The sequence below is a fragment of the Microchirus variegatus genome (genome assembly GCF_963457635.1).
Source record: "Microchirus variegatus genome assembly, chromosome: 20".
Taxonomy (NCBI): Eukaryota; Metazoa; Chordata; class Actinopteri; order Pleuronectiformes; family Soleidae; genus Microchirus; species Microchirus variegatus.
The window spans coordinates 7513665-7538049 of NC_139821.1; the positions used below are offsets into that span (position 1 = coordinate 7513665).

Below are 24385 nucleotides of genomic sequence, written 5' to 3' on the forward strand. Positions count from 1 at the left end.
AGTCTATCAGCAAATGCATAAACTAAAACTTCACAGTTATTGTATGTTCACACACACACACACACACACACTCGCACCGCGACACCCGTCCAGCCCCCCTGCGGTGCCTTAACGTGCGCTTCAAGCCCACATGCAATCAAGTCAAGCAGTGACTTAGAGAAATTGCATTAGCTACACTTTCCTGGGTTTGATGAGAAACAAGGTTTGATCCTATGATGAATTCCGGCCCAGTTCGGATTTAGGCAGGGGGAAAGAAACGTGTGATGCCTTCTTTAACACACTGCCGACATCTCCTGGGACCGGCTGTTTCTGTATGCATTCCCCCGCGTGTGTGCGAGAGCGGACATGGTGAGGAAATTGAAACGCGGGGGGAAAGGAAAAGCCAATCCCTAATTTACAAGTGGTGGTTTTAATCCGTGTTTTTTGTTCAGTTGTGCAAATGCGGTGTGTGATGATGTGGGGAGAAGTAGAAGTCGGAAGTAGAGTCGCAAACAGACATTAGTCCAAATAACTCCAAATGTGTGAATTTTCTTTCATTTTTAGAGAGTTTAATTCCTTGCACTGAAAAAAGTGTAACAGGCAGTTGTTCATTTAAACTAATAACTGCCATTTAAAACAGGATACTGGAACTGTTGATTTGATTGTGAAACTAATTTATTTTTGCATTTAGAGACATCAAGTATGATTTGTACTGAACCATATATACGTCCAAAAGACACAAAACAAAGTTTTTGATTTCTCTCAATTTCTTCATGACCTGACATCGTGGATATTGTCTTACGTCCGGGGTGGGATTCGTCCAAAAATAAACCTAAGTAGCAAAACAGTTCCTGATAATTAAAGTTTTAGGATTTTGTGTTGGCAAAATTGCAGAGTAGCCCAATTTAAGCTGGCTAGCTAGCCAAATTGCTAGCCTAAATCAACAGGTCATAAGAAGCAACTCAGTTTAGATTATGTGTAGTTGAATATTTTTTAATTTGAGCAAGGTGTCTTGAAATGATTTGTTTTATGAATGTTATTTTGACGATCACAGATCAATATTTTTGTCACGAAAACAGTATCTACGTTACTCGCATGAGCTCTATTTCATTTGTTGTTCATGCATGTCAATACAATAACTGTGTACAGGTTGTGATCACAGCTGTAATCTCTTATTTAGAGCCAATCTGCCACACTGAGTTTATGTCTGCTTGTCGCAAAAAAGTTCAAGAGGATCAAAGACGCCTGTGGTCGCTCTGGCTGGATTCGGACTGGGAACGGCAGTAAGGAGAGACCGGGTGACTGGTGTAATTGACTCTCAAAGAGACTGGCAGGAGGTTTTGTCAGTTATTACCTTAAATTGCCAAGTTGACAGATATGATCCTGCAGCATTTGTACTGTAGATTTAATTAGAACGAGGCGATTGCTCCTCATTCGATTGAAGCACTTAATCTTCAGCACTGTACATTTCAAGCTAAATTGTGCAAAACAGAAAGCAACATACAGAATAATCCGATTTTCACCCTCATCTAGTTGTTATGCTACAAAAAGACCTTTGGGAGAGATCGATTCAAAGACTTTTTTCCCAAAGATATAAATATTTCTTTGGAATATGGTTGAAGGATTGTACAAAGAAACCAGACAGCTGGCAGAATATTGGCAGCATATTCACATAGTTGAAACTGGCAGATCTTATAAGATCACTTTTTCTGTGTCAATAATGTATGAATCCCTGGTCCATTCCGGGCAACCCATTCCAGTCAGACTGTCTTCATGTCTGATTGGGTCTTAATGTGAGCCTTTCTATTATTAAAATTAATTTAATGGGACGGCATGTGCTGCTCCACCAAGCAAGAGGCCAGAGCCACTCCTCGGCTGAGAATAAACGGTATAAATAAATGATAGTATAAATAAATTCAGGTGTGAATTGAGTTGGATCAATTATTAAAGGTGTCACCGTGGCACAGAATGTGTCTCTGTGGTCTCGGGTTTAATGAATGCACATCTGTTAGTGGCGGTATGACAACAATGACTCCAGTAGCAGGATGAGCATTAATTGTGCAGAATGAGTCTTTTGAGATGGGAAGGAAATGTCATTCTGAACAGTTGGACTTTATTTGGGAGGGAAAAACTCTGTCGACTTTTATGTGGTTTTGTTTGTCACACTTCAACAACAGCAACAACGACAGTACAGGTGACATCTGTCAGCTGGTGGTGGCAGTGTCAGACAAATTAGTTTTGTTCTTTTCATTTTTATAATAGAAAAAAAATTAAGGGAATGTGTAAAATACTGTATACAACAGCAAGGTTACTGCAATTCTAATTCAAAACACTGTAGAACACAGAAATCAAGAGTTTTTACATATAGCCTCTTTAACAGTATACAATCCTGCTGTAATGACAATGTATGACACTAATATTTCTATTTATACAGAATAATTCCTTCGATACTCTTGCAACCTGAGAAAGAAAGACCCACCACTATATTGATATTATTAAAAAATCTATTAAAACGTTATGAAAGGAACTAACCTGTATAATTTGTTCCTCATTTTGATGAGAGTCAATCAAGGGGGTTATAAAAACACAGTTTACTGCCAAACTGTCAACAATTAAAATGAGTAACTGAGTCCTTTTTTTGTGTGTGTATATATATGCGTTTTTGTTTCCTCTTTAGCAGCTTTTTTGGCACAAACACTGACCTTGCCAGGGCATCGTAGTCTTCCTTGAGACCAAAACCTGGTCCTAATTAGACAGAACCTAATTTCTGAGGTGAAGTTTAGGGCTGACGTGTGAATTGTGGTTGTAGGTTTAGGGATAACACTCTGTTTGGGCTGTCCAAATAAATGGAAGTCAATGCAGTGTCCTCAGAAGAATAGCTGCACAAACCTGCGCCTGTGTGTGTGTGTGTGTGTGTGTGTGTGTGTGTGTACAGGAGAACTAATGGTCCAGAAAACCAGGAGTCATCACATCTTTGATTGGTCCCAGCAGGGAATCAAACTACTCTATGCACTTGCACACACTACTCTTTAACTGCAAGAACCTGTTGTATGCTGGGAAAAGCAAGAGGTGTGTGTGTGTGTGTTTATCCGTGTAGCTGCCACAGTGCAGGTGCCATGCTCTTCACAGGTCCCACACGCCCTTCTTTCACCCTTCACCACCTCTCTGCCTTTTTTCCCCCCACCCATCCGCTCTCATCTTTTCCAATCAGCTGCTCTGAGATTGAAAGTAAACACAGAGGTAACGGTCCAAGCTGCAAGTAATGACAAGACCAGTGCTGATTAAAATTAGCCTCAGACTGGGAAAATACACAAAGCCCTTTCACTCTGATTAAACGTCTCCACTGTGTAAACTATTACAACCTTGTTATATTCTCCTTCTGTTGTCCCCCTGCATCCTTCTTTCATCTCCACTCACCCCGTCTCCATTATCTCACAACACTTGCTGTTTTAATTATGGGATTATTGTCTCGCTGAGGCGTGGGCTTAAATCTTAATAGATCGTGTCACAATCTCAGAACACAAACTTTGATGATGCTAAGGTCTCATTTTGCAGTTTTCCTATTCTTACCATTTCAGTTTGAAGGCATGCACTGTCCTAGGTGAAAATGCTTTGGCTAATGCTGGAGGCACTTTGGTCGCCATCCAGTTTCACTCCTGGACTTGGACCAAGATTTATTCCAGCAGGTGTTGCTGGATAATAATTTGCAATTCGCATTATATTTAAAAGGAAAAAGGCAAAATAACAAAACAAACTGAAAGAAAACAAGGTCTTTATAGAAATGTATTTTCCACAGTCACGCTTCAATATCCATTTGCTTCTTTACTGAGGGTTTAGTGTGATGCACTATAGTAAAAGAGCTGCACTTAATATCACAAACTCCTGTGCTTTTTCCTTGCTATAACAACAGTTCACTTCAGTGACAACACCACAGCTAACTGTGATGAAATCACAACGTGGATTTATGAGTGAGTGTGTCTTTTCAGCGATGGCAAGACATCACGCATTTTAACGTCGTTTTAACCGTTATCGTCAGCTTTGCTGAGATCTACGTGTGAAGCGAACACAAAGATGACAACATGTGAAAAATAACTACCAGGCGCCAGGACATATGCAGTTTGTGTGTGTGTGTGGCTGTGTTCCACATTGTGCTTCATATTTGCTTTGATGCAAAACAGAAATACAAGCGTTTCGTGGTAATAGCCTGTCAGGTAACAGAGGTACCTTACATTTGATCTACTGCACAAAGCCAGTTATGTCGCTGCAGGAACAAACCCGTTTCATGAAAGGTCTGGCACTGGAACACGAGCAGGAAAAAAAACGTCACTTTCTGGTGACATTTCTGTGGTTTTTCCAATTACGCCGCGTAGTTCGTGTCACTTATGACATAACTTCATGTAACGTGCACATTCACATCCATCTGACCAGTACAGAGTGACATGTGGGAACATTTCCACATCAATGAACTTTGCTCTTACTATATGCCTGGGTAAAAATAGCAGCATGTTGCAGTACAGTTAAGGAAGTGCACTTAATCTATTTTTGTTTAGTATTTCTTTCACTGAAGGTCAATAAAAAGAGCAGAACGATATCTGCTCTCAGAGTAAAACGTACTTCCCTTAATTTCCACAATCCTTTGACCGGGCTTGCACTGAAGAAGATTCATTCATTCAGTAAAGAAATAATATTACCTCCTGTATATAATTTATTCTGCTACAAGATAAGGAACAAAAAAATGAAAGCGTTTCGGGGGGGAAAGGAGATCTGGGTATATTGAAAACAGAAATTTCCTTTTTTCCCCTTTTTCCGCACACCAGACCTAATTTAAAGTTTGAAACAGCCTGAATATTTTAGGAGTTTAAAGTTAAATTATCATTGGTCTTACAGAACTTAGTAGAAACACTGATATTAATACACATCAGTATTACGATCATTAAGCCTTTCTCAACGCGATGAAGGCCACGAGCCACGATTTGTCACTTTAGCAATAAAGTTGTTAATTCAGTTGATGGAGTGAAAACTTCTGATGACTTTTCTTTTTTAAAAATATACCTATGGGGGTAGATTTATTTAAATAATTTGACTAGTATTTGCCTACGGTGGTTTAATATGAACAAAAAGAGCACAGCTCATTTAAATGACATTTGATTTGCACATGATTTATTAACTGGGTCTTCCATGATAAGGTGCTTACACTAAAAATCACAACAGAACATCACTGTCCAAAAATGAAAGTCAGAGAGACAGTGGCTTATCAGAGCTAAGCAAGTGTCTTCGACATTCCTGGATCACGACACTGCAATAGTTATCGACTTTCTTTACAGTCAAAGTTCAATTCCATCTCGGGTTCCATTTATGAACGTGATTAATCATAATTGCAAGGTCAACGGAAGTCGAGTATCGATCGCTCGGGCAAGACGAGTGAACAAACATCATCTCGGAACAACAAATTAACAGATTGACTGATTGGAGAAAAGAAATTACTGAAGAGAGGATGTTAATGATTTTACAGTAAAAAATGGATTCAAGGGCCTTTCTGAGGGTGACCAAAGAGGATGGAAGTGACCTGATCTTGTTTTCCAAAGGAGCAATCCAAACGTAAAGAGTATGGTTGTTTAGGAGAGCACAGATGCAGAGAATGAGGCGTATATATATCCATTCCCACTGGTCAAATAAAGCCTGTTAAATCCCGGGTTTTAATGGGTCTTTGACGAGTAGTTTTGGAAGAATTCTGAGCCACTAGGAACTGAAATTGATTTCTTAATATCTCAATGTGAATCTGAATTGAATAATTTGAATAACTTCTTTTAAAATGTAAATCGGAGAAAACTGATTGAAAAGGCATTGTAATACATTTGAAACTGTATTTTCATTCAGTTGAAATATTTTGCTCCCTGATTTGTTTACACAGTTCAGTTGGAACTTAATTTCTTCAAGTAAAAAAAATTGTATGCGAGAGGTAAAAAAAAAATTGTATGTGAAAAGTAAAATTGTGTATGTGCAAAGTAAAAGAGAGTATGTGAGAGAAAAAACTGTGTACATGCAAAGTAAAAGAGTGTATGTGAGAGGTAAAAAAATTGTATGTGAGAGACAAAAATTGTGTATGTGAGAGACAAAATTGTGTATGTGAGAGGTAAAATTGTCTATGTGAGAGGTAAAATTGTGTATGTGAGAGCCAAAATTGTGTATGTGAGAGCCAAAAATTGTGTATGTGAGAGACAAATTTGTGTATGTGAGAGGTAATTGTGTATGTGTGAGGTAAAAAAAGGAAGTATGGCCTACACGGCCCCCCATAGTATGTTATGGGCAGGTGTGATTGAGCACTGGTGTAGTGAGTATCCCCTACAAGCAGAATCAAATTAAGGTGGCCAGTGTTGATTCTGTGGCAACCCGCCATCCACTGGTCAGTGTATGGAGATATATTGAACTGAATGAAGAGTTCTTTCCATCTGTGTTTGACTGGTTTTGCCTTACCACCAGAACCTGGGCGTGTGGCATAAAAATGTAATCTCAAGAACTGAATCTGAACTGCAAGAGCAAATTAGGGAGTCCAATGTTTCCACCAAATGAAATACAGTTGAAAATGTATTGCAGCACACGTTCAAATCAATACAAATCAAGTTTTTCCCGATCATTTTAAAAGCAATTATCCAAATTGTTCTATTCAGATACAAATTGGAGTGATTCACATTCAGATATGAGGAATTGAATTTCATTTCCTAGTGGCACAGAATTCTTCCCACAGTTACAAACGTGTTTAATTGACATTCACTCCTGGGTCAAATGATTCCGCAAAAGCACACACGCGGTTTTTATCAGCTTCATCTTCAATCAGCATTGGTGTAGGAACGGGAACACAAGAGCACACCAATTTCCTCTACGTCTGCTTCGCTGTTGGCAGCGAGGCAAAATCCTAAAATGCACAAACAAACTCTGGCTGTGAATGGCTTTACCGAAACCACATTTTTTACACCTTAGGACTTCACTGTGTTGTGTCTTCTTCCTCTGACTTTTGTTTCAGGACCGTTTGCAACATCATTTTTTAGGCCGTGTTGACAAAGGGATGAAAAATGGGAATTATTCCCATAGTTATGTGTTTAATTGACATTCACTGCTAGGTTAAATGATTCTACAAAGCACACGCACGCGGTTTAATCGGCTTCATCTTCAAGATGCATCGGTAGGAACACAAGACAGCCATTGCCAGTGGGTTAGAACAGGCAATATGAATGGTGTTAATCACCTTTTTTTAGTGGGTTCACCTGGTTATAAAAATCTCTAACTATAGTGTAGAAGAGTATTTATTGAACCAAATAATCCTTCTGAACAGTCACGTCTAAACTAACTTTCTCCCACCCGTAATCACAATAGTAGCTTGGCAAAGTGTGCAACAGCACACCATCATCTGGCAGGAACATACAGTTTCTGATGCCTTAAGCCCAATTTATACTTCTGCGTAAAGTGCTCTGCGTAGCTACGCAGAGTCCTCTGCGTCGACGCAGAACCTGTCGAAGAGCCTCTGCGTCGTCTCCGGGTGCACGGAATATTTTTTAAGTGTCCGTCACTCCGTCAAGGGACTACGGAGACGGCAAGAGCTGCGATTGGTCCTCAGGACAGGCCGAGCTAAGCTGCTCTGTGCCGGCTCTCAGTGCGCTCCGGGTGTCCTGACAGAGGCGGAGCTGATCCCCGCCGATAACGCCGCTGCCAAACTATAAATACGTCATATCTTAACACACACAGCACATGTTTAGACTCTAAATGGCCAATTTCTCGCCTCAAATTATCTTAAAACTGCGTTCCGTCACACAGAAAAGTGAGAAACGGCCACTGTTTCAACAACAACAGTCTTTCTCTCTCTTTCTTTCTCGGACGCCATTGCTCACTGTAGCCAGAAGCACAACAACCTTGCGCAGCGACCCCTACTGATCGGGCGGGAAATTGCAGCGAGTGTCCGTCACCACGACGCAGAAGTATAAATGCTCGAGGCGTCTCCGTGGTGACGCAGACGGATAACGCATACGCAGTCGGAGAAGTATAATGTGGCCTTTACATTACAAACACAACACTGCTGTGCTCACACACACACACTAACACACTTCTGAGAACGCGTGGCAATTAACATCTGCCAAACCCACCCCTGATATCCCACCCATCATTACCCCCACCTCAATGTATCCCACTAGACAGTTTTTCCATTTGCACCTCTCCCACCCTCCCCTCCCTGTTGGGGTGTTTGAATCAGCTTGACAAGGAACAACACTTCTGGCCGCCCTGAGCAGTCACTCCTCCCCCTTTCCCTGTTCCCCCCTCCCTCTCTCATGAGAACACGGTGCTATTATACATAAACAACAGGCCCCAAGAATAACATAAGCTTTTTTTTACCCCCCTGTACCTGAGTGAGCAGACATGTATTAAAAAGGCTTGGCAGAAGAGGAGCTGTTTAAAACTCAATTGCTTGCATCTTTTTTTGTTTGCTGGACACCCTGTGAACAAGCCTATTTAAATATCAAAAGAAAAACAGGGAAGGTGTGAAATACATTTTGGAACCACGTTGATTATAAATACATCTCAGAGTGGTGGGAGGTCAGAGGTGTTAGAATACTGGAAATGGCAGGAAATGTTTGTGCCTGCATGGGAAAGGGGAAGGAAGTATGAAGTGTGTGGGAAAGCATGTGGTGATCGGCAGCCTTTTTTTGTATGGCTGTCAGGCCCGGCGTGGGTTGGACTTCAAAAAGTGGCCTGCAGCGAGGCAATATCGCACTTAACACATTTAAAGAATGAATAAAAAAAGTAAAATTGGCGTTAATGCATTACTGTGGTGCAAGAGTGCAGTAGTTTTTCACATATTCACACATCACCTCGCAGGTGACCACTGGGGCACGAGTCATCCACTGCCTACACACACATAACAGAACAGAAGACAATAAAAAAAGCAGGGGGGCGAGGATGTAGAGACACACAGGGGGACGAATATGTGTGAGGGGGGGGGGATGGTAGCACATATATAGCTGGAACAATGTTGTTTTCATCATTTATTCATAGGGAATGTGATTGAATCTAGGATTACGTTCTGTGATCCTCAAGTAGTGCACTGCCAAGGACACAAACACAGCGACATCCAGACAGAGAGGCAGACGAGGAGGGTCTGCTGCATATATATTCCCTATATTCCAGATGTGGCTGCACATGGAGCTATAATAAAGTCTTTAGATGAGAAATTGGATTAATTGAAGCATATGAGCGATGCTTCGGTGGAGAAAAGCAAGCAATTAAGTACCCCCCACCCCCCCCCATGCGTCTTTGTATGTGTGGCATGTGAATATGAAGCCATGTGTATGTGTGCAATGATATATTGCAGGGTCCTTACAACACTCGGGAGACGTACTTTTTTACAGCTGTTACAGATTAATTTAAAACCATTAACAATACGTGTTTATGTACAGTTGACCAAATACAGCACTGTCATCTCAGATTATCTAGGAACTTGCACACAGATATATATAAAAGTGAAGCGACAGGAACAGAGTTTCTAAATGTACTAGAACATTTTCTGTACTCTTTCGAGCGCTTGACTATTCTTTTGCATTTGTCGACGGTGCATAGCTGGATTTAAAATTGACAATCAACCTCTTCTTTTTCAAGGCGGCTGGTGAGCATTTTAGTTAATAACGCTATTGACTTGACGCGAGATTAAAAAGAGTTGAGGAAACTCCAAGTGGGGAGACTAAGAGACACACATGACTAAACCTGAAGTGTTGAGTAATCCGGTAGCCAGGAGAACTCATCAACTCAGTCTCTTTTTTTTTGCTAACTCTTTTCCCTCTTTTCCCTCCGTACAATACGTTTAATTTGAAGAGGGAGGGAAAACGTCTTGTTCCACATCGTCTCTACATATATATATTTTTCTAATTTCTTCCTTCAGAAATCTCTTAATGGCTTCTTCTCTGGACCCTGATGAAAACAATGACTTTTAACCTTCCTCGCACTCCCTCCCTCCCTCCTTCCTTGCATCCATCTCTCCCCTCCCTCCATCACAGTCGACTTATTTCACGTTCTAAATGATTTCTTACTCCTTCAATCTTTTTTTTTGGAGCCATTCAGGGCCTGGCCTGGGTTTGTGGCTGGTGCGACGCATTGTGACAGGTGAAATAAAAGCCCAGAGAAATCTCATCTCCTTATGAACGCTCAGAGGCATTCAGGCAGTCAAAAAAATATATATCTATCTTTTTTTTCTTCTTTCTGAGGCACTGACAGATGGCAGAAAGAACGTGAGTTGTTATTTCAAGACCATGTGGGGTTTTCCTTTATGCACAGTTAATCAATGCCGTTCTTTTGTGTGGCGGTGGAAGTCAGGGGTACTGTGACAGCATACAGTATTTTACATATTATTTACAGACAAGTAAAGTAGTAGCATTAAAGCAAAAGTGCATAACTTTTAAACATAAACAAATGTCTGTTACCCTTGTCAACCCCATGCAGATTAAGCCTATCAATTGCCTCTCACTGTGTGTCTCAGTATAGCAGTGTTTTGTATTCCTGCACACAGTGATGCATTTAATGTCACAACTGAGGAAGGGAAGGCAGAATCCGCAAACAAAAAGGTTGGAATGCGGCACATGAGTCGTCCTTTTAGAAAGCTCTGCAGGCTCACCTGAGGATTAGGGAAAGCCTGATGTCACTGCCGGACTTTATGGCTGAAAATGCCAAGAAAAAGACTCCACAAAAAAGTTTCCTCCTCCTAATCCTCAAAGTCCAGACTCATGCAGCCAGCCCTCTGTGTGTGTGTCACAAAGCTGCAGCAGGATAAAACTTGTCTTCCTATCAACAGAGTCTCTGTTGCTCACTGCTTTCAGTTCATGTTCAACTTTAAGGATATTTTGATGTCAAAAAAGAACGTTCCAGCCGACATTAAAGCCTCTTTTGGAGTTGTAAGAAAATGTGAATTTGAGTTCAAAGCCTAATTAATAGGACGATATTTTAACTGTTCATTCTGTCTCTCTAGTATAAAAGAAATCCACATTTTAGACGTTTATTATCTCACTCTTTCCTTTTTTTTTTTATCCAAACAATGTCAACAAGGTGCTACAAAAGTAATTGCAGCAGACGAGCACCACTGTCGGCCATCGCTGATTGAAACCTCAAGGTCACACAGGCAGAGAGAGTCAGAAGTAGTACGAGTAGTAAAAACAGTGTCGACTCTCAGCCTGCGTAGCTCACTCGATGTGTCATTTCGTGTGTAAATGAATGTGAATGAGAGGTTTTTCAAGGCTCCCAAGTCCACCCTGCTCTCTGCCGTTTAACTCTCAACCTGTAATATCCTTCTCTTCTCCTTGACTTCTCAAACTGTGACATGTCCTTTCCCATCTTACCAGCACCATTTTGGTACTCCTCTCTCAATCAGCTTTTATTCTATTCCCCACAGTTCGACTGCAGTCTTCCATGCACCCATCCAAGCAACCAAAGCTCTTTTCTGAAGAAACATCACTTTATGGTCTTGATACTCGTCTATCTATCCACGGGTAACCTTTATTTCTGTCTTTTTCAGTCAGCTTCTCTACTCAGGTATTTTTCTTCGTCAACCCAACACCTCTTCATCTTTTCATCCTTTCATATAACACTAACCTTTGATTTTTGCTGCTCGTTTCCCTCGTTTCCCTTCCTCCGACACATTTATTTGCCATTTTCCCACTTTTCTGTCAATACTTTTATCACCTTATTTATAACCTGCCATTTCTCCTTCCTTCCCTCCATCTCACTACGCATGCTTCTTTCTCTAATCCAGCTGTTCAGGAATCTTGTGCACTGCCAATCGCCCCACCACCACCACCACCACCACCATTCCTCTCCTCACCTTGCAGTTCTCCACTCTTGCTGTAGAGTTCTCGCCTCTGCTCTCTCAGGTAGGCGCTCATGCTGATGGCATGGGAAGATGATTCAAACCTACAAAACACAACAGAGATTTAACAAGTGAGCAACCAACACAATAAATAATATGACAGGATGACACGGGAAAGAATAATACTGAGGGTATTGGTCTTGAATTTTTTTAGATGTTCAACAAAATACATTTATCTCTTTTGAAATACAGCCTCTTATAAAGAGGATACTTTGTTCTCTTTTGTTTGGACACATAAACCACAGAGGCAAAAACAAAAGTATGGGGCTTACTTGAAAAGAGACTGCTTGGCACGCTGTGGTTTCTTCTTTGCGAAAAAAGCAGCAAACTCACTGCCGGTGCTGGCGTATGAGAGTTGAGATGAAGGCTCCGTGGCACTCCGGCTGTTCTTCACGTCGAGATACTCCATAAGCAGCACCTAAATAACACAGGACATAAAGAGTATGTGGAAATTAGTCCAAAATGTGGGTAAAATAGACAATCAATCTGCATAAAACTACACTGGTTCATAAAACATTACATTTCTGGAACATCACAAGGAAAGTGACTGTTTAAATGTGCTTTCTTCTAATATAACTCTTCAGATATTATAACATTCAGGTAGAGTATTCAGGTTTATTAAGACCTTTAAAGCTCTAACTCACAATCATGTCCTGCCTGTGTGCTATGCTCACTTGTAAAATATTTTTTTTGTTTCGATAAGGGTGTAAAAAGAGTGTATATTCACACCATATCTTATGGGTAAAAAGGGGAAAAAAAACGAATTTACATACAATGGCCATGAAAAATGGAAATGGAACAGAAAAACATTAATCTGGTGTTTATAGTTTGGATCTTTAGCCTACTGGATTGATTCTGCCAACCATTTACTGAATTTTATTCCATATATTGTTCAGTTTTCTGGTCAAATTCCAAATGTTTTGTTCAGCAGAGATACATACAGTGTGTAGAATATTAGCACGAGACATGCCAAGTCGTTTTTCTAATCATTATCATTCCATTACATTTTGTGAACCATTTTATCTACAACCCCAATCCTAGAAAACAAACAAATAAACAGTGGAGATAGGGGAAAAACCCCAACATGAATGGGTGCATTTGATGAGCACAGCTGAAATTTCTGCCCCTCCATTTTCCTGATCTGTCTACATGATCCATGGTGAAATCCATCAACGTCTTATCATGCTTCATAAAAATCTTATCAACTTCTAACAATAGCCTAGGACAAGCGCATTGAAACTCGGGGGCCAGATAGGGAAAGTTAACTTCCTCTACTCTATCATTATATCTGCACATTCCCTCTGTTGCTTTGACTGGCTCTCATTTTTCAAAATCTCCCAGTGTCTCATCTCTCATTTCTCACATTTCTATTTTCATGTCTCTTGTTCCCCCCGTCTACCTCAGTTCATCGTTTCCTTTCTTCCTCGCCCTTCCTCATTCTTCCCCTCTGTGTGAATACATATGTTCGAAAAATAGCCTCCAATGTCTAATAGCTTCATAATTTAGCAGCGCCATTTAGCTCGCACTTGTGTGTGTGTGTGCAACTAATTCTGAGGCACAGTGTGGGTCAGCCCAGAACAGGACAGGAGTAATGGTAGAGCAGATGGAGATCTATCCCAACCATAATCATGTAATTAACGCTGCAGAGAGCAAACCCCCGTCACGCGCGGGTAAGACGTCACATGATAGCAACAATATTATTAATTTAGGTGCGCAGATGTTTGCAAATAAAAATGAACAGGTTGATATTGCCTAACTTTTGAGATGGTACAGTCCACCTACAGAGAAAACTCAACATGGTTTGATCGACTAATTATTTGTTTTATTAACTGGCTTATGATCAGGGCTGAAACGATTACTCGATGAATCGATTATTTATCAATTAGTACCGTTTTGAGTGTTTTCTAAAGAATTAAAGCCCAGTTTCTGTGATTTTTCATCTTCTTAAATTTTTCAACATTTTATGGATCAAATGATTATCCAATCGATCGCGTAAATAATCGACAGATTAATCGATTATGAAGAAAAGTTAGCCTGCCATAGAAAACCCCTTTAAAAATAAATCCGTTAAATATGAAGATACAAACTTCCACCACACACATAATTAACTCTCTGGTACAATTTCCCTTCATCACGAGGAGAAGAGGTGGCTATAAGACACTCATCTTCTCCAACCAACAGCACCGAGGCTTCCACTTGCCACTAGCCTCATGCTGCAGCTAATCCTATCAGTGTATTAATTACTAATGATGAGCTGATGGAGCGAAACCCCCTCTTGCTTGCAAGTTAACGCCCAAGTAGACTTAATGAAATGCCAGCGCCGGGCTGATGAAGGGGCTCCGACCCTACTTAAATTGCATTAGCCCAGAGACAGAGTGAACTTTGAAGGCAATTAACTAGACTGCTAGGACAGGGAGAAAGATGGAGGGACAGGAGGCAGAAAGTAACACAGGGAGAGGAAAGGAAAGTAGACAAGATAAGGGAGGCAAAGAGTCGTGGGGAATAGAAAGAGCAAAGGATTATAGGAGGCCAATGAATGCTGAACTGAATGCTAAAGAGGAAATGGGCACAGAGAGATTGAGGGAAGGGGAAAGTCAGGATGACATCGAGAAAACACAAGAGACCAAGATAAATAACAAGTGGTTGCTGATTTAACAGCTCAACAAAGAGAAGGAGGACGCTGCCTGCACCTCTGCTTAAAAGAACCTCCTACTAATTATAGTGAGTGTGCACAAACCTTTAGGAGACAAGGTCTGCTGATCAACCACTAATCAACAGAGAACCATGTTACACAACTAATCAAACAACTATTTGATGCTACACGCGTCTCAACAGTTCACATTGTTGTCACTTTTGGGCGACACCAACTAAAACCCATCTAATCCAAATTTTCCCCCAAGAATGTATTGAACAAATTATGACTATTAAACATGCACCTTGTCAGAGAGTAGACACTTAATTCTTCAAGTATATATCATCTGAAACTTCATTATACGAGCACTGGCAGTGAATCAACATCACCTCCAGCTGTCAACAACTCTCATTATGACCCATCAAGGGACTTAATATTAGAAAACTACAATTCACACATTGAAAGAAAACAATCACACTCCCGACATCTGCTCAGCACTACCTAGTTGCCTAGCGCTGACGGTTCCAAATATAGCAGGATCATGAGCAAGTAGCTACGATACCTATCAAAACTCACAATCATTTTTTCCCCCATTGCTAGTAAACAACTGCAGCGCCATAAAAAAAGACAGATAGAAATAGTTTCAGCTTGTATTCGGTCTTCTACCACAAAGTACCATAATTCTCTGTAATATGGGGTGAAATTGCATTTGAACTGATGCAATTCTACTCCAAAATGAATACATAAAAAAAGATCAATTCCAATCGGGAGGCATCTTTAGTTTTGTTAAAAATCTTGGGAACATTCGGCATGTGATGTAACAAGAAATCACATTTTGTAAATATACTCAATTATTGTCTTTAACGCTGGCAACAGCCAGCATCAGAAGGAAAGATATTTACTTTTCTTTCCACTTTTCAGTCTGCGTTTGAAGAGTTCAGGTTGAAAATACAATAATCAAACAGCAAAGCATTGTCTTGGCAACTTAATCACAGTTGTTTATAAGCCAGAAACAGTTTATCCACCCTAATTAGATTGTTAAAACTGTCATCAGAGGTTTCAGAAAGTTTTTAGAGAGGCAGCACAGGAATAAAAGGAACTGTCTGAATTCACTACAAAATCAATATTCATGAGAGAATGTGTGAAACTGCGGATGGACGTCAGCGTAAGAGGGTCTGTTTATGTGTGTGTGTGTGTGAGGGAGCATGCACGCAAAACAATCTCTCTGAGGGGAGCTCTCCTGACAAAGACAATCATTTCCGCCACAGCTGTTCAACCAACCAACCTCGTTCTTCACTTGAGCAAACTCAGGACTTGCCCCCAAACTTAAACCAGTCCACTGGGCTGAGTGCAAAGTTCTATTAAAAAAGTGGAGGAGGAACACTTCACGGAAGCGTGCCCATGTAATTCATTACCGGCGCTCCCTCCCAACAAAACGCCCAGATGTCACCGCTTGAGCTTGGACAAAGTGTACACTTATCTTCCATTCTGTCCATTAACAACAAATCAGAGCAATTAACAGAGCGTCACTCAAAGACGAGCAGGTGAGCACTCATCGCTGGGTCAATTAGGGAGTCATCAATTGGCTAAAATTAAAGAATTGAACATCGCTCCGCTCTTCTTTCCCCTCCCGTTCCCATCCTTTTCTTCTTATCAAGTCATCTTAAAAGCAGCCAAGAGAACAATCTAAGCACTTTGTTCCATTTACAAGGCTTATTGAAATTGGCTGTTTTCCCACTAAATCCCCCCGGCTGGTGTCTTGTCGCAGCGCATATTGACTGATATTCCTCTCTGCGAGTTTGAAGTTAATGCCCAAAGTGTCCTTGGCCATCAAAGAAAGGATTCCGTAGACACCCCGTATTGATTATGTTCCAGAAATTTCAATAACCTTCACAAGTTTGGACAGAGCTTCTGCCACGACTGCTCCCGCAGCATTGAACTACTGCTAACCAGTGAGGGTTCCCACCTGGAGTGGGCCACATCAAGTCAATCTTTTGAAGGCTATCTTGTTGAAAGGGGAAAGGGAGATGTGTCTGTGTGTGTGTTGACTGAAATCCATTTTTTCTCCCCGAGTCCTTGCTGTGTCCCCAAACATTTATATGATTACTTTGTGTTTCAAATAGAAAGAGGAATAACAGAAGTGTGTTTCCAGGGGTATTGTTTGTTCATGTTGCAAGGGCTATGATGACTGCATTCATTTACCTGAACAGCAATAGACAACTTATTAACACTATATTGGTAATATTACCATCCTTTAAGTAAACTTTTCTAGTGATGTCTGACGCGTGTGGTATTTATCAGGGATGTTCCGATACAACTTTTTCACTTCCGATACAATACCGATATTGCAAGCCTTGAGTATTGGGCAATACCGATATCGAGAAGATACGATATCAGCACGAATCATACATACTTTTTATTACTTATTTTGTAGTATGAAAAAGGCTCGATCAAGTGATATTACTCAAAGCGCTTATATCAGATATTTTAGATACAGTCCGATATAATCCTATACTAATTTTTTTTGCTGATATCAGACCGATATCCGATACCAACATCGGGCCGATATCCTATACCAATATCAGATCGGGACACGCCTAGTATTTATCTATTGAATTATTTTCTTTTTAGCTTCATTTGGTGAAGATAAGCACACATAAGCAGTTCCAGAAAATCTTTTAGAGTTCACTTCATTTTTCCTCCACAGCAGCACACTGTGTCCAGATAATGTGGAAACCCTGTTCACAATGTAGCTTTAAAACTGTGAAACACAACTTCACCAAACACGTCAATTACTTTTTTTTATTTAAAGATGAAGCAAGGAAAAAAAAAGTACTTTGTGTAGTTCAAAATGTTGTGTCCCATTTTTGCAAAAAAGAGTCATGAAGTCAACAAGTCAGGGAAATGACTGCAAAAACACGCATTAGCGTTTGATTAAGTCCCTGGAGATTTTGATGTAGTAGATGTGGGGTGGGGGTGGGGTGGTGGGGGAGGGATGAGACTCGAGTGCTTCGGGGGGCAGAATAAATCTGACACATTGATTAAAATGTTGGACAAGAATAACGTAGTGATGGCTGTGCTTCATATCTAATTAAAAGAGATCATTGTCTTGTGGCCACTCTTTGGCAGTTCAATTTGCCCAGTTTTCACTCTGATGATGCGCTGAGGGAAGACTCTGAATATTATATACTGCGTGAACTGTAAATATATATATTTATTTAAAAAAAAAAACTGCTTACACGTTTTCCCTTATTTCCTGGATGTGTTCCAAAAAATTAAGTGAGAAATATTTATACTGTATAATAGATATATATATATATATATAAACTATGGAAAAGGTTTAGGGCCACACAGGAAAAAAATATTAGAGTCCTGAATTTAAACTCATATATTCTGACTTTAAAACTCAGAAGCCTGACTTTATTCTCATAATTCTGACTTTTAACTCAGAATTCTGACTATAAAACTCAGAAGCCTGACTGCATTCTCATAATTCTGACTTTATTCTCATAAGTCTGACTTTATTCTCATAATTCTGACTTTAAAACAAAAAATTCTGACTTTATTCTCATCTCTGACTTTAAAACTCAAAAGTCAGACTTTTTTCTCAGAAGCCTGACTTTATTGATGATACTCCGGTTTAAAGTCATAAAAGGGACTGCGGCGGGGAGTCGTGACGAAGCTATTTTTAAACACTGTTAAAACAATGTTTTCATAATGAGGAGCAGTGTATCCACCGTTCCAGAGGGGGGATCTGTGCTTCTGAGAATGGATGTGCTGGATAGTACTGGCCAATCACAACACTCTGTATTCTGGGGGTGAAAGTTCACTCTGAAATCTCGCAGCAGAAAAACAGCGGCAGAAAAGAGGATTTCTATCGGCTCGTTTATAGCAACTAGGAGGTTTTTGACCATAAAAACAAGTTAATATATGTAAGTAGACCTCCATAACTGACATTTATGTGCAACAGGACCACTCTATGTCACCTTTAATACTAGGAGAACATCCATCAATATTTTTGAATGCAGGCTCGCAGTTCTTTGTCTGCCTGGAGAGGAAGCCACTCATTAAAAGTGTGATTTGCACTCTGGTCACACACACACACACGCAGCAGACAACGAGCATAGCGGGCAGTCACCCAGTCACAAATCCTTGCAGAATGCGCGAATGGCGAGCTAATTAACAAACTCGCACGCCTCAAACTGAACACCCGACAAGGTCAAAAGGTGTTGGACGTCAGTAGCCAGAGATACTCTGTGCCAAATATACATGAAATAACACTTCCACTCCATGGTATTAATGAAGATTGCATGTAGAGCTTTATGAACTGTGATCTTTGATGAAATATGTTAGCCAATTACCTGATAATGACTGAAAAAAAAAAAACTTGGTGGATTTTCTTATAACTCAGAAATCACATTAAACTCAACAGGCCAACAGGCTGATTTAATTACGCAATGGAGCTAAATCTAAAGAAGAGGGAGAAGCATATTATACATTTATGGATACAAACAAATCCAAGTTACCCTGATTTCTAAAGAAACACTGAATGCTTTGAGGAGGAAGACAGTTTTTGTTTCTGAAAGAGGAAGATAGTTTCTGTTTCTGAAAGAGGAAGAAGGTATGTGGTGGTGCACACTTGGAAACGTAAAATTCAGTAACGGTGTGAATAGAGACACACTCGTGCACACACACATTCCACTGGAAAGACCGTGAAGTGGCACTGAAACACTCCTTCCAACATCAATATCACTGATTACATCCAGTCTTTTATGTTTTGAATCAATACTGAAAAAAAAAAAAACAAGTGGGAGAATCTCAGGCATTTCTGAAGTGGGATGAGAACCAATACATGATTCCTGAGTTTTAAAAGCTTGTTTATGGACTACAACTTCAAGCCCATTGGGCCTCAGTCACACATTGATGAACAGCGTTTGTCAGCCAAGGCCTTGTAGCTGGGCACATAGCCTGTGTTTCTGTCGACTCTTGCATCTGTCTGCTGATATGTCAAGTGAAAAGGTCAGCCTTGGTTTCTTAACCCCTCAAAGCGTGGAAAAAAAATAATAATAACACCTACGTAGAGGTTTCTGTTCATGTCAAAGATCTTAAGTGCAAAAATAGTCCCTTTTTATGAAGCCTCTTCAGGGCAGGAATGCTGTGTTTATTCTGCTTCACTGTTTATTAAAAAGAATGAGTAGAGAACAGATAGAACGACACTGTTATTCTGGAATATAAGCTGTTTGTCCAGCAACGTGGACAGACAAATGCAGGTTGTGTCAAACATCACGTCTCTGCTTGTGTGAAAAGGCATTCTTTGAGTGTTTCAGTGTAATTAACAGTGATATGGGGGGATTTCTGGTTCTAAATTAAAACATTTAAAGGGACAATGTGTAGTATTTATGGGTTTATATAACCCCAAATCCACTTTTTTATACATATTATGTGCTCCTGCATTGTCTAGTCGCTGTATAATAGTTTTTGTTTCATTTTCGTAGTGTTTCAAAAAGTCATGTCGCGGGCCGCGGTTGCATAGCCACTGTTAGCAGTGAGACGCCATGTTTCTACCGGAGCCTTTAAGGACAAACGCAAGGAAACAAATCAAGCGTCTCTTTACTTGTAGCGGAAGTCCCGCCTCCACTCTCTCCGCTCCGCCCTCTCCCTCGCCTCACGAACCTCATCTGCTGACACGGAGAAAGACGACGAGGACAACATTTGACCAGCTGTGGATACCGTAGCGCTCAGGGAAGGGAGGGGGTGAGCAGAGCAGCAGTTCTTTGTTGTAAATTTCAGCCTCTCCTCTAGAAGGCACTATAAACTACTTACTTCACCTTTAAAGTGGTTGAAAGGTAAAAAAACATGTTTCTGTAACAATAAAACAACTTTGTTCCTGGACACTTTGCAGTTGTTACAAAATACTATTTGCCTTCCGTCTAAACTAAATCAATTTCAGAAGTATGCCTTTGGCGTTGCATATTTCAGGCCATAGCGAACAACTGTTGGAAAAAATCAATACGGAAATATTTTACAGTGGCTGTTGAAGAACTGAGGAAAACAAAGGAGACAAACACAATGGAGGACTAACAAGGTTTATGAATGCATTCTGACCAGTACCTAGGAGCTTCCTCCCCCTTTGTGGGTCCTAAGATGTGAGATAAAAAACCAGTACAGTATCCAATAATATTTAACTGTGCCACTGTGGGAGCAGTAGTTTAATTTCTCTCACTGCTGATATGTGACTCTCTCTAAGACAGAGTGGGCTGAAGGAAAGCGGTGAAAGCGAGCATCTGAGGCCGGGGAGAAGAAAAATAAATAAGATAATGAGATTAAGAAGGAAATTACAAAAGGTCAGATTGGTTTGCAAAGGGTATTGGAGAAGTGTGAGGCAGCGGGAATGATGCTGAAGGAAAAAAGAGCGGGGGGGGGCAGAGGAAATGGAAATGAAGAGTGGGAGAGAACAGCAAACCAACAAGCAAGACGTGAGAGAAATGGCAAAGGGGAGGGAGAGATGGAGTGTGGGGGGGCTTTATATTGATACAATCGTCAGGAAATAATAACACGAGTGAGTGAATAAGAAAACCTCATTTCATGTAATGAGTATTCTAATCAAGAGATTACATTATCTCACATCTCGGCAACAGGGGAGAGTGGAGTGAGTCCCTGGCAACTGGGTACTGGCAGTGGTCGCATGCTGGGGAATGGCTCGATGCCTTCTGTAAATGTATTGGTGGAACGGCGCAGTTATAGTACATGCCTGTGCACACACACACACAGCACACTAAACATCCCAGTATTGATGCAGTTGCCAGCTGAGAAGTTATAATTAGATGAGTTGGAATGCATTAACTTTAAGTCGACAGGATTTCAGTTCAACTAAGCAACAACATTCTGTTCCCTTATTTATTTATTTTTAGAATTTAACTACTGATGTTGCTATTGATTGCTATGGCTAAGGTTTCAAATACTGTACTTCCCTGCCCTAGGAAACTGACGACTGACTAATCTAGTCATGGATATACACGAGAAAATCCTAAAATGAGAGGCCTGTCATCCGCTCTAACAAAATCAGGCTCTCAGTCAGCTTAAAGTGTTCTTATACACATGAGGCATGCTTCAGAAAATGGCATAAATTTAAATTACACATCTCCCAGTGAACAAGCACAGAGGGGAGTGCTGTTTTCTTCATTATGAAGACACACGGAGAGGAACACACACTCACACACGCACCGATTGCTTTGATGGCAACGACTGCCACAGATTTTCCCTCCGAGATTCACCATAGGTCAGTTCAACAGCTGCTCATCCCCACTGCCAGTCAGATGGGAGCAGGGAGCAAGAACCCAGAATAAATACGCACCAATTAAAGAACTGAAAATTAATCCGAGCAATCAAGCTTTGCCCGTCTCCTTCCCTTGCTGCTTCTTGCTGACAGATTGAACGCCATCCATCACGCCGCTGCCAGTTCCTCCACTGACTAATTTAATCTAAGTGTGGGTGAACTGAATGAATTTTTCAAGACACTGTACGAATACAGGATAAACAAATCTCCAGTGCGGCGAATGAAAAATAAAAGCCTGGGGGTATGCCTGCCAGAAACGACAAAACAAACAACCCAGAGCTCACCATGAAAAGAATCTTGTTATCAGGTGCGGTGCTTTAATATGGTCTACTTTTAAAACTTTTACCACACTGTCGTGGACTCAAAGATATGGCAAAAATGTTGCATTGTATTATATTGCATTATATTAATACATGTGTTAATCTTTATAACTAAAATGTTAAACTCACATACAGTACCTATAGAGTACATTCCCTGGGGAGTTTTTGTTCAAACTGACCTGCAGCACAGTCTGGATTTTTGCCGAGACGTCCGCCTGCTCATAGAGCTTGATGCCCTCCTCGTGGGCCCCGCCCGGACACTGCACCGCAATCTGCTGCATCTGGGCCAACACCACACTGTGAGCCTGGGCCACTGCCTTAAACTTATCAAACAACAGCTCCAGCAGCTCCAGCAGCAACCTGCAGAGGGAGCCACAGAGGGCAGAAAGAGGGACGGCCACAGGACATAGTGGAGAGAGGGAAAAGGGAGAAAGTTAGGAAAATGTAGTCATAATCATCACAAATAAAACCAAATGTGCTATTCTTCTGACTTAAAAAACAAAAAAAATTCTGGAATGTACCATTTATTACATAAGCCCATTCTACATGGTCTGTTCTTTCAGTATCTAATAAAGCACTAGGTAAAACACAACAAGCATGACATTTAAATCATCTGGCCTTGAGCCACCAAGAAATTCAGCCTCTGTTTGAATACTAGAAGAAAGGGAAAAACACTCTTAGCATGGGGTGATATTGCTGCTGCTGCTGTGAGCACAATTTCTTTGTATCACCAACAATGAGAATTAAAGTCAACACAGTCCTCAGACAGTTAAGGTCCATTTTCTGTGCTGCTTCAGATTTGCCTCAACTCCACAATAGTTGTATTCATTAATTAAAGGAGGTGGAAAATAAAGATATTTATGATCATCTAATAAAATAAAATAATGGCACTACAGTATAACCAAAATAGTATTTTTGCAGAACATCATTTCGTGTACCTCTATATATACACAATATATGTGCACAGATACAATTTTGAAATAATCATTTGCTTCCTTTTGGAATGCTTTTAACTATAAAATCAAGGTAACCAACACAACAATACAAAATACAGCACAAAAACATGAATGCAGTTCAAGTTAGGTACTGCTATTCCGTCTTCCCCATTCACATTTCAGCAGACACTCGCCAATATTTTACCTGTAATAACAAACTAATGTGGAAACAAAGCAGCGGGGTCGGCTACAACGAAAGTGCCGAGGTGCCCAGGCTGAACTCAAATGAGCAGCTACTCTCATTAGTACGAAATGGCTCAGGCTGAAGAAGAGAGCGCAGCCGAAACCAAGTTGACCTTCCACTTGATCTAAGTGCTATGTGGTGGATTGGAAACTCACAGTTGCCTCATCTACACTAATGCTCCATACAAACTTTACTGCAGCTGCTTTCCGCACAAGGACAAAGCTTTCAAAGTAAAGAGGGAACACGGGTTATATTAGCGGAGTCTGAATAGGTACACCAGTGCACCCGTGCCATTAAGTGCCCACTTTATTTTAGTGGAGATATTACAGTTGATCTGAAATACAGTCACTGTGACCTACATTGGACTTTTAAGCATTGTATGTGGTCTCTATTGTTATTGGAAAGAAGCGCAACGCAAATCAAAAGTTACAAAATGTGCAAAAGAAAGCCCATAAATTAATTTTTGGGCAACTGTGTTCAAACTTCAATGCTATAAATCTAAAATTCTTAAACTTATGCTGTCCAACGATGGTATCATTGTCCCTGTATCTTACCTCATAAACCATAGTTCTGCAAATAGATCTTCTAAATCAGTTTTGACTTTTACATGAAGACTAAAAAAATGTGTAGTAATAGCCTTAAAGAAAAGCTGTGCCAAAAACAAACAACCTTCTATTATTCACACTCAAAAGCACAAGGACCCAATCCTCATTAATGCAAAGCCAAAACAAATCACCGCCAATTTGAATATTTCAAGAAAAGAAGGGACGCTACAGGTTTTGGGACATGGCCAAGGTTTCCTCTGAAAGGTATAAGGATAATGCGGAGGCAAGATGGATGGATGTTTCACCAGAGGGCATTTTGGTTGGCTGTCTGTCACTGCACTGGCAGTAGCAGCAAGTAAATGTTATTAATGGAGAGTAAAGCAGACACAAATCACTATGAGCTATAACTCAGTGGATAGAAGATGTTCAAGTGACGAAGAGAGGAGGTGAGAAATGCCAATGAGTGAAGGGATCGCTCCCTCTTCCTCCCTCATGAGT

General features: G+C 40.6%; 1 protein-coding gene across 1 annotated transcript in view; it reads right to left on the reverse strand.

Annotated features, from left to right (window-relative positions):
* The window catches only part of exoc4 (exocyst complex component 4), a 102075-nt gene that overhangs the window by 64406 nt on the left and 13284 nt on the right, over positions 1–24385 (reverse strand). Inside the window, exons 8-10 of the mRNA XM_083907293.1 lie at positions 22343–22523; positions 12148–12293; positions 11831–11919 (exon numbers count right to left, since the gene is read on the reverse strand). Of these exons, the coding sequence (XP_083763419.1) occupies positions 11831–11919; positions 12148–12293; positions 22343–22523 (416 nt within the window). The remainder of the gene's footprint in view (positions 1–11830; positions 11920–12147; positions 12294–22342; positions 22524–24385) is intronic.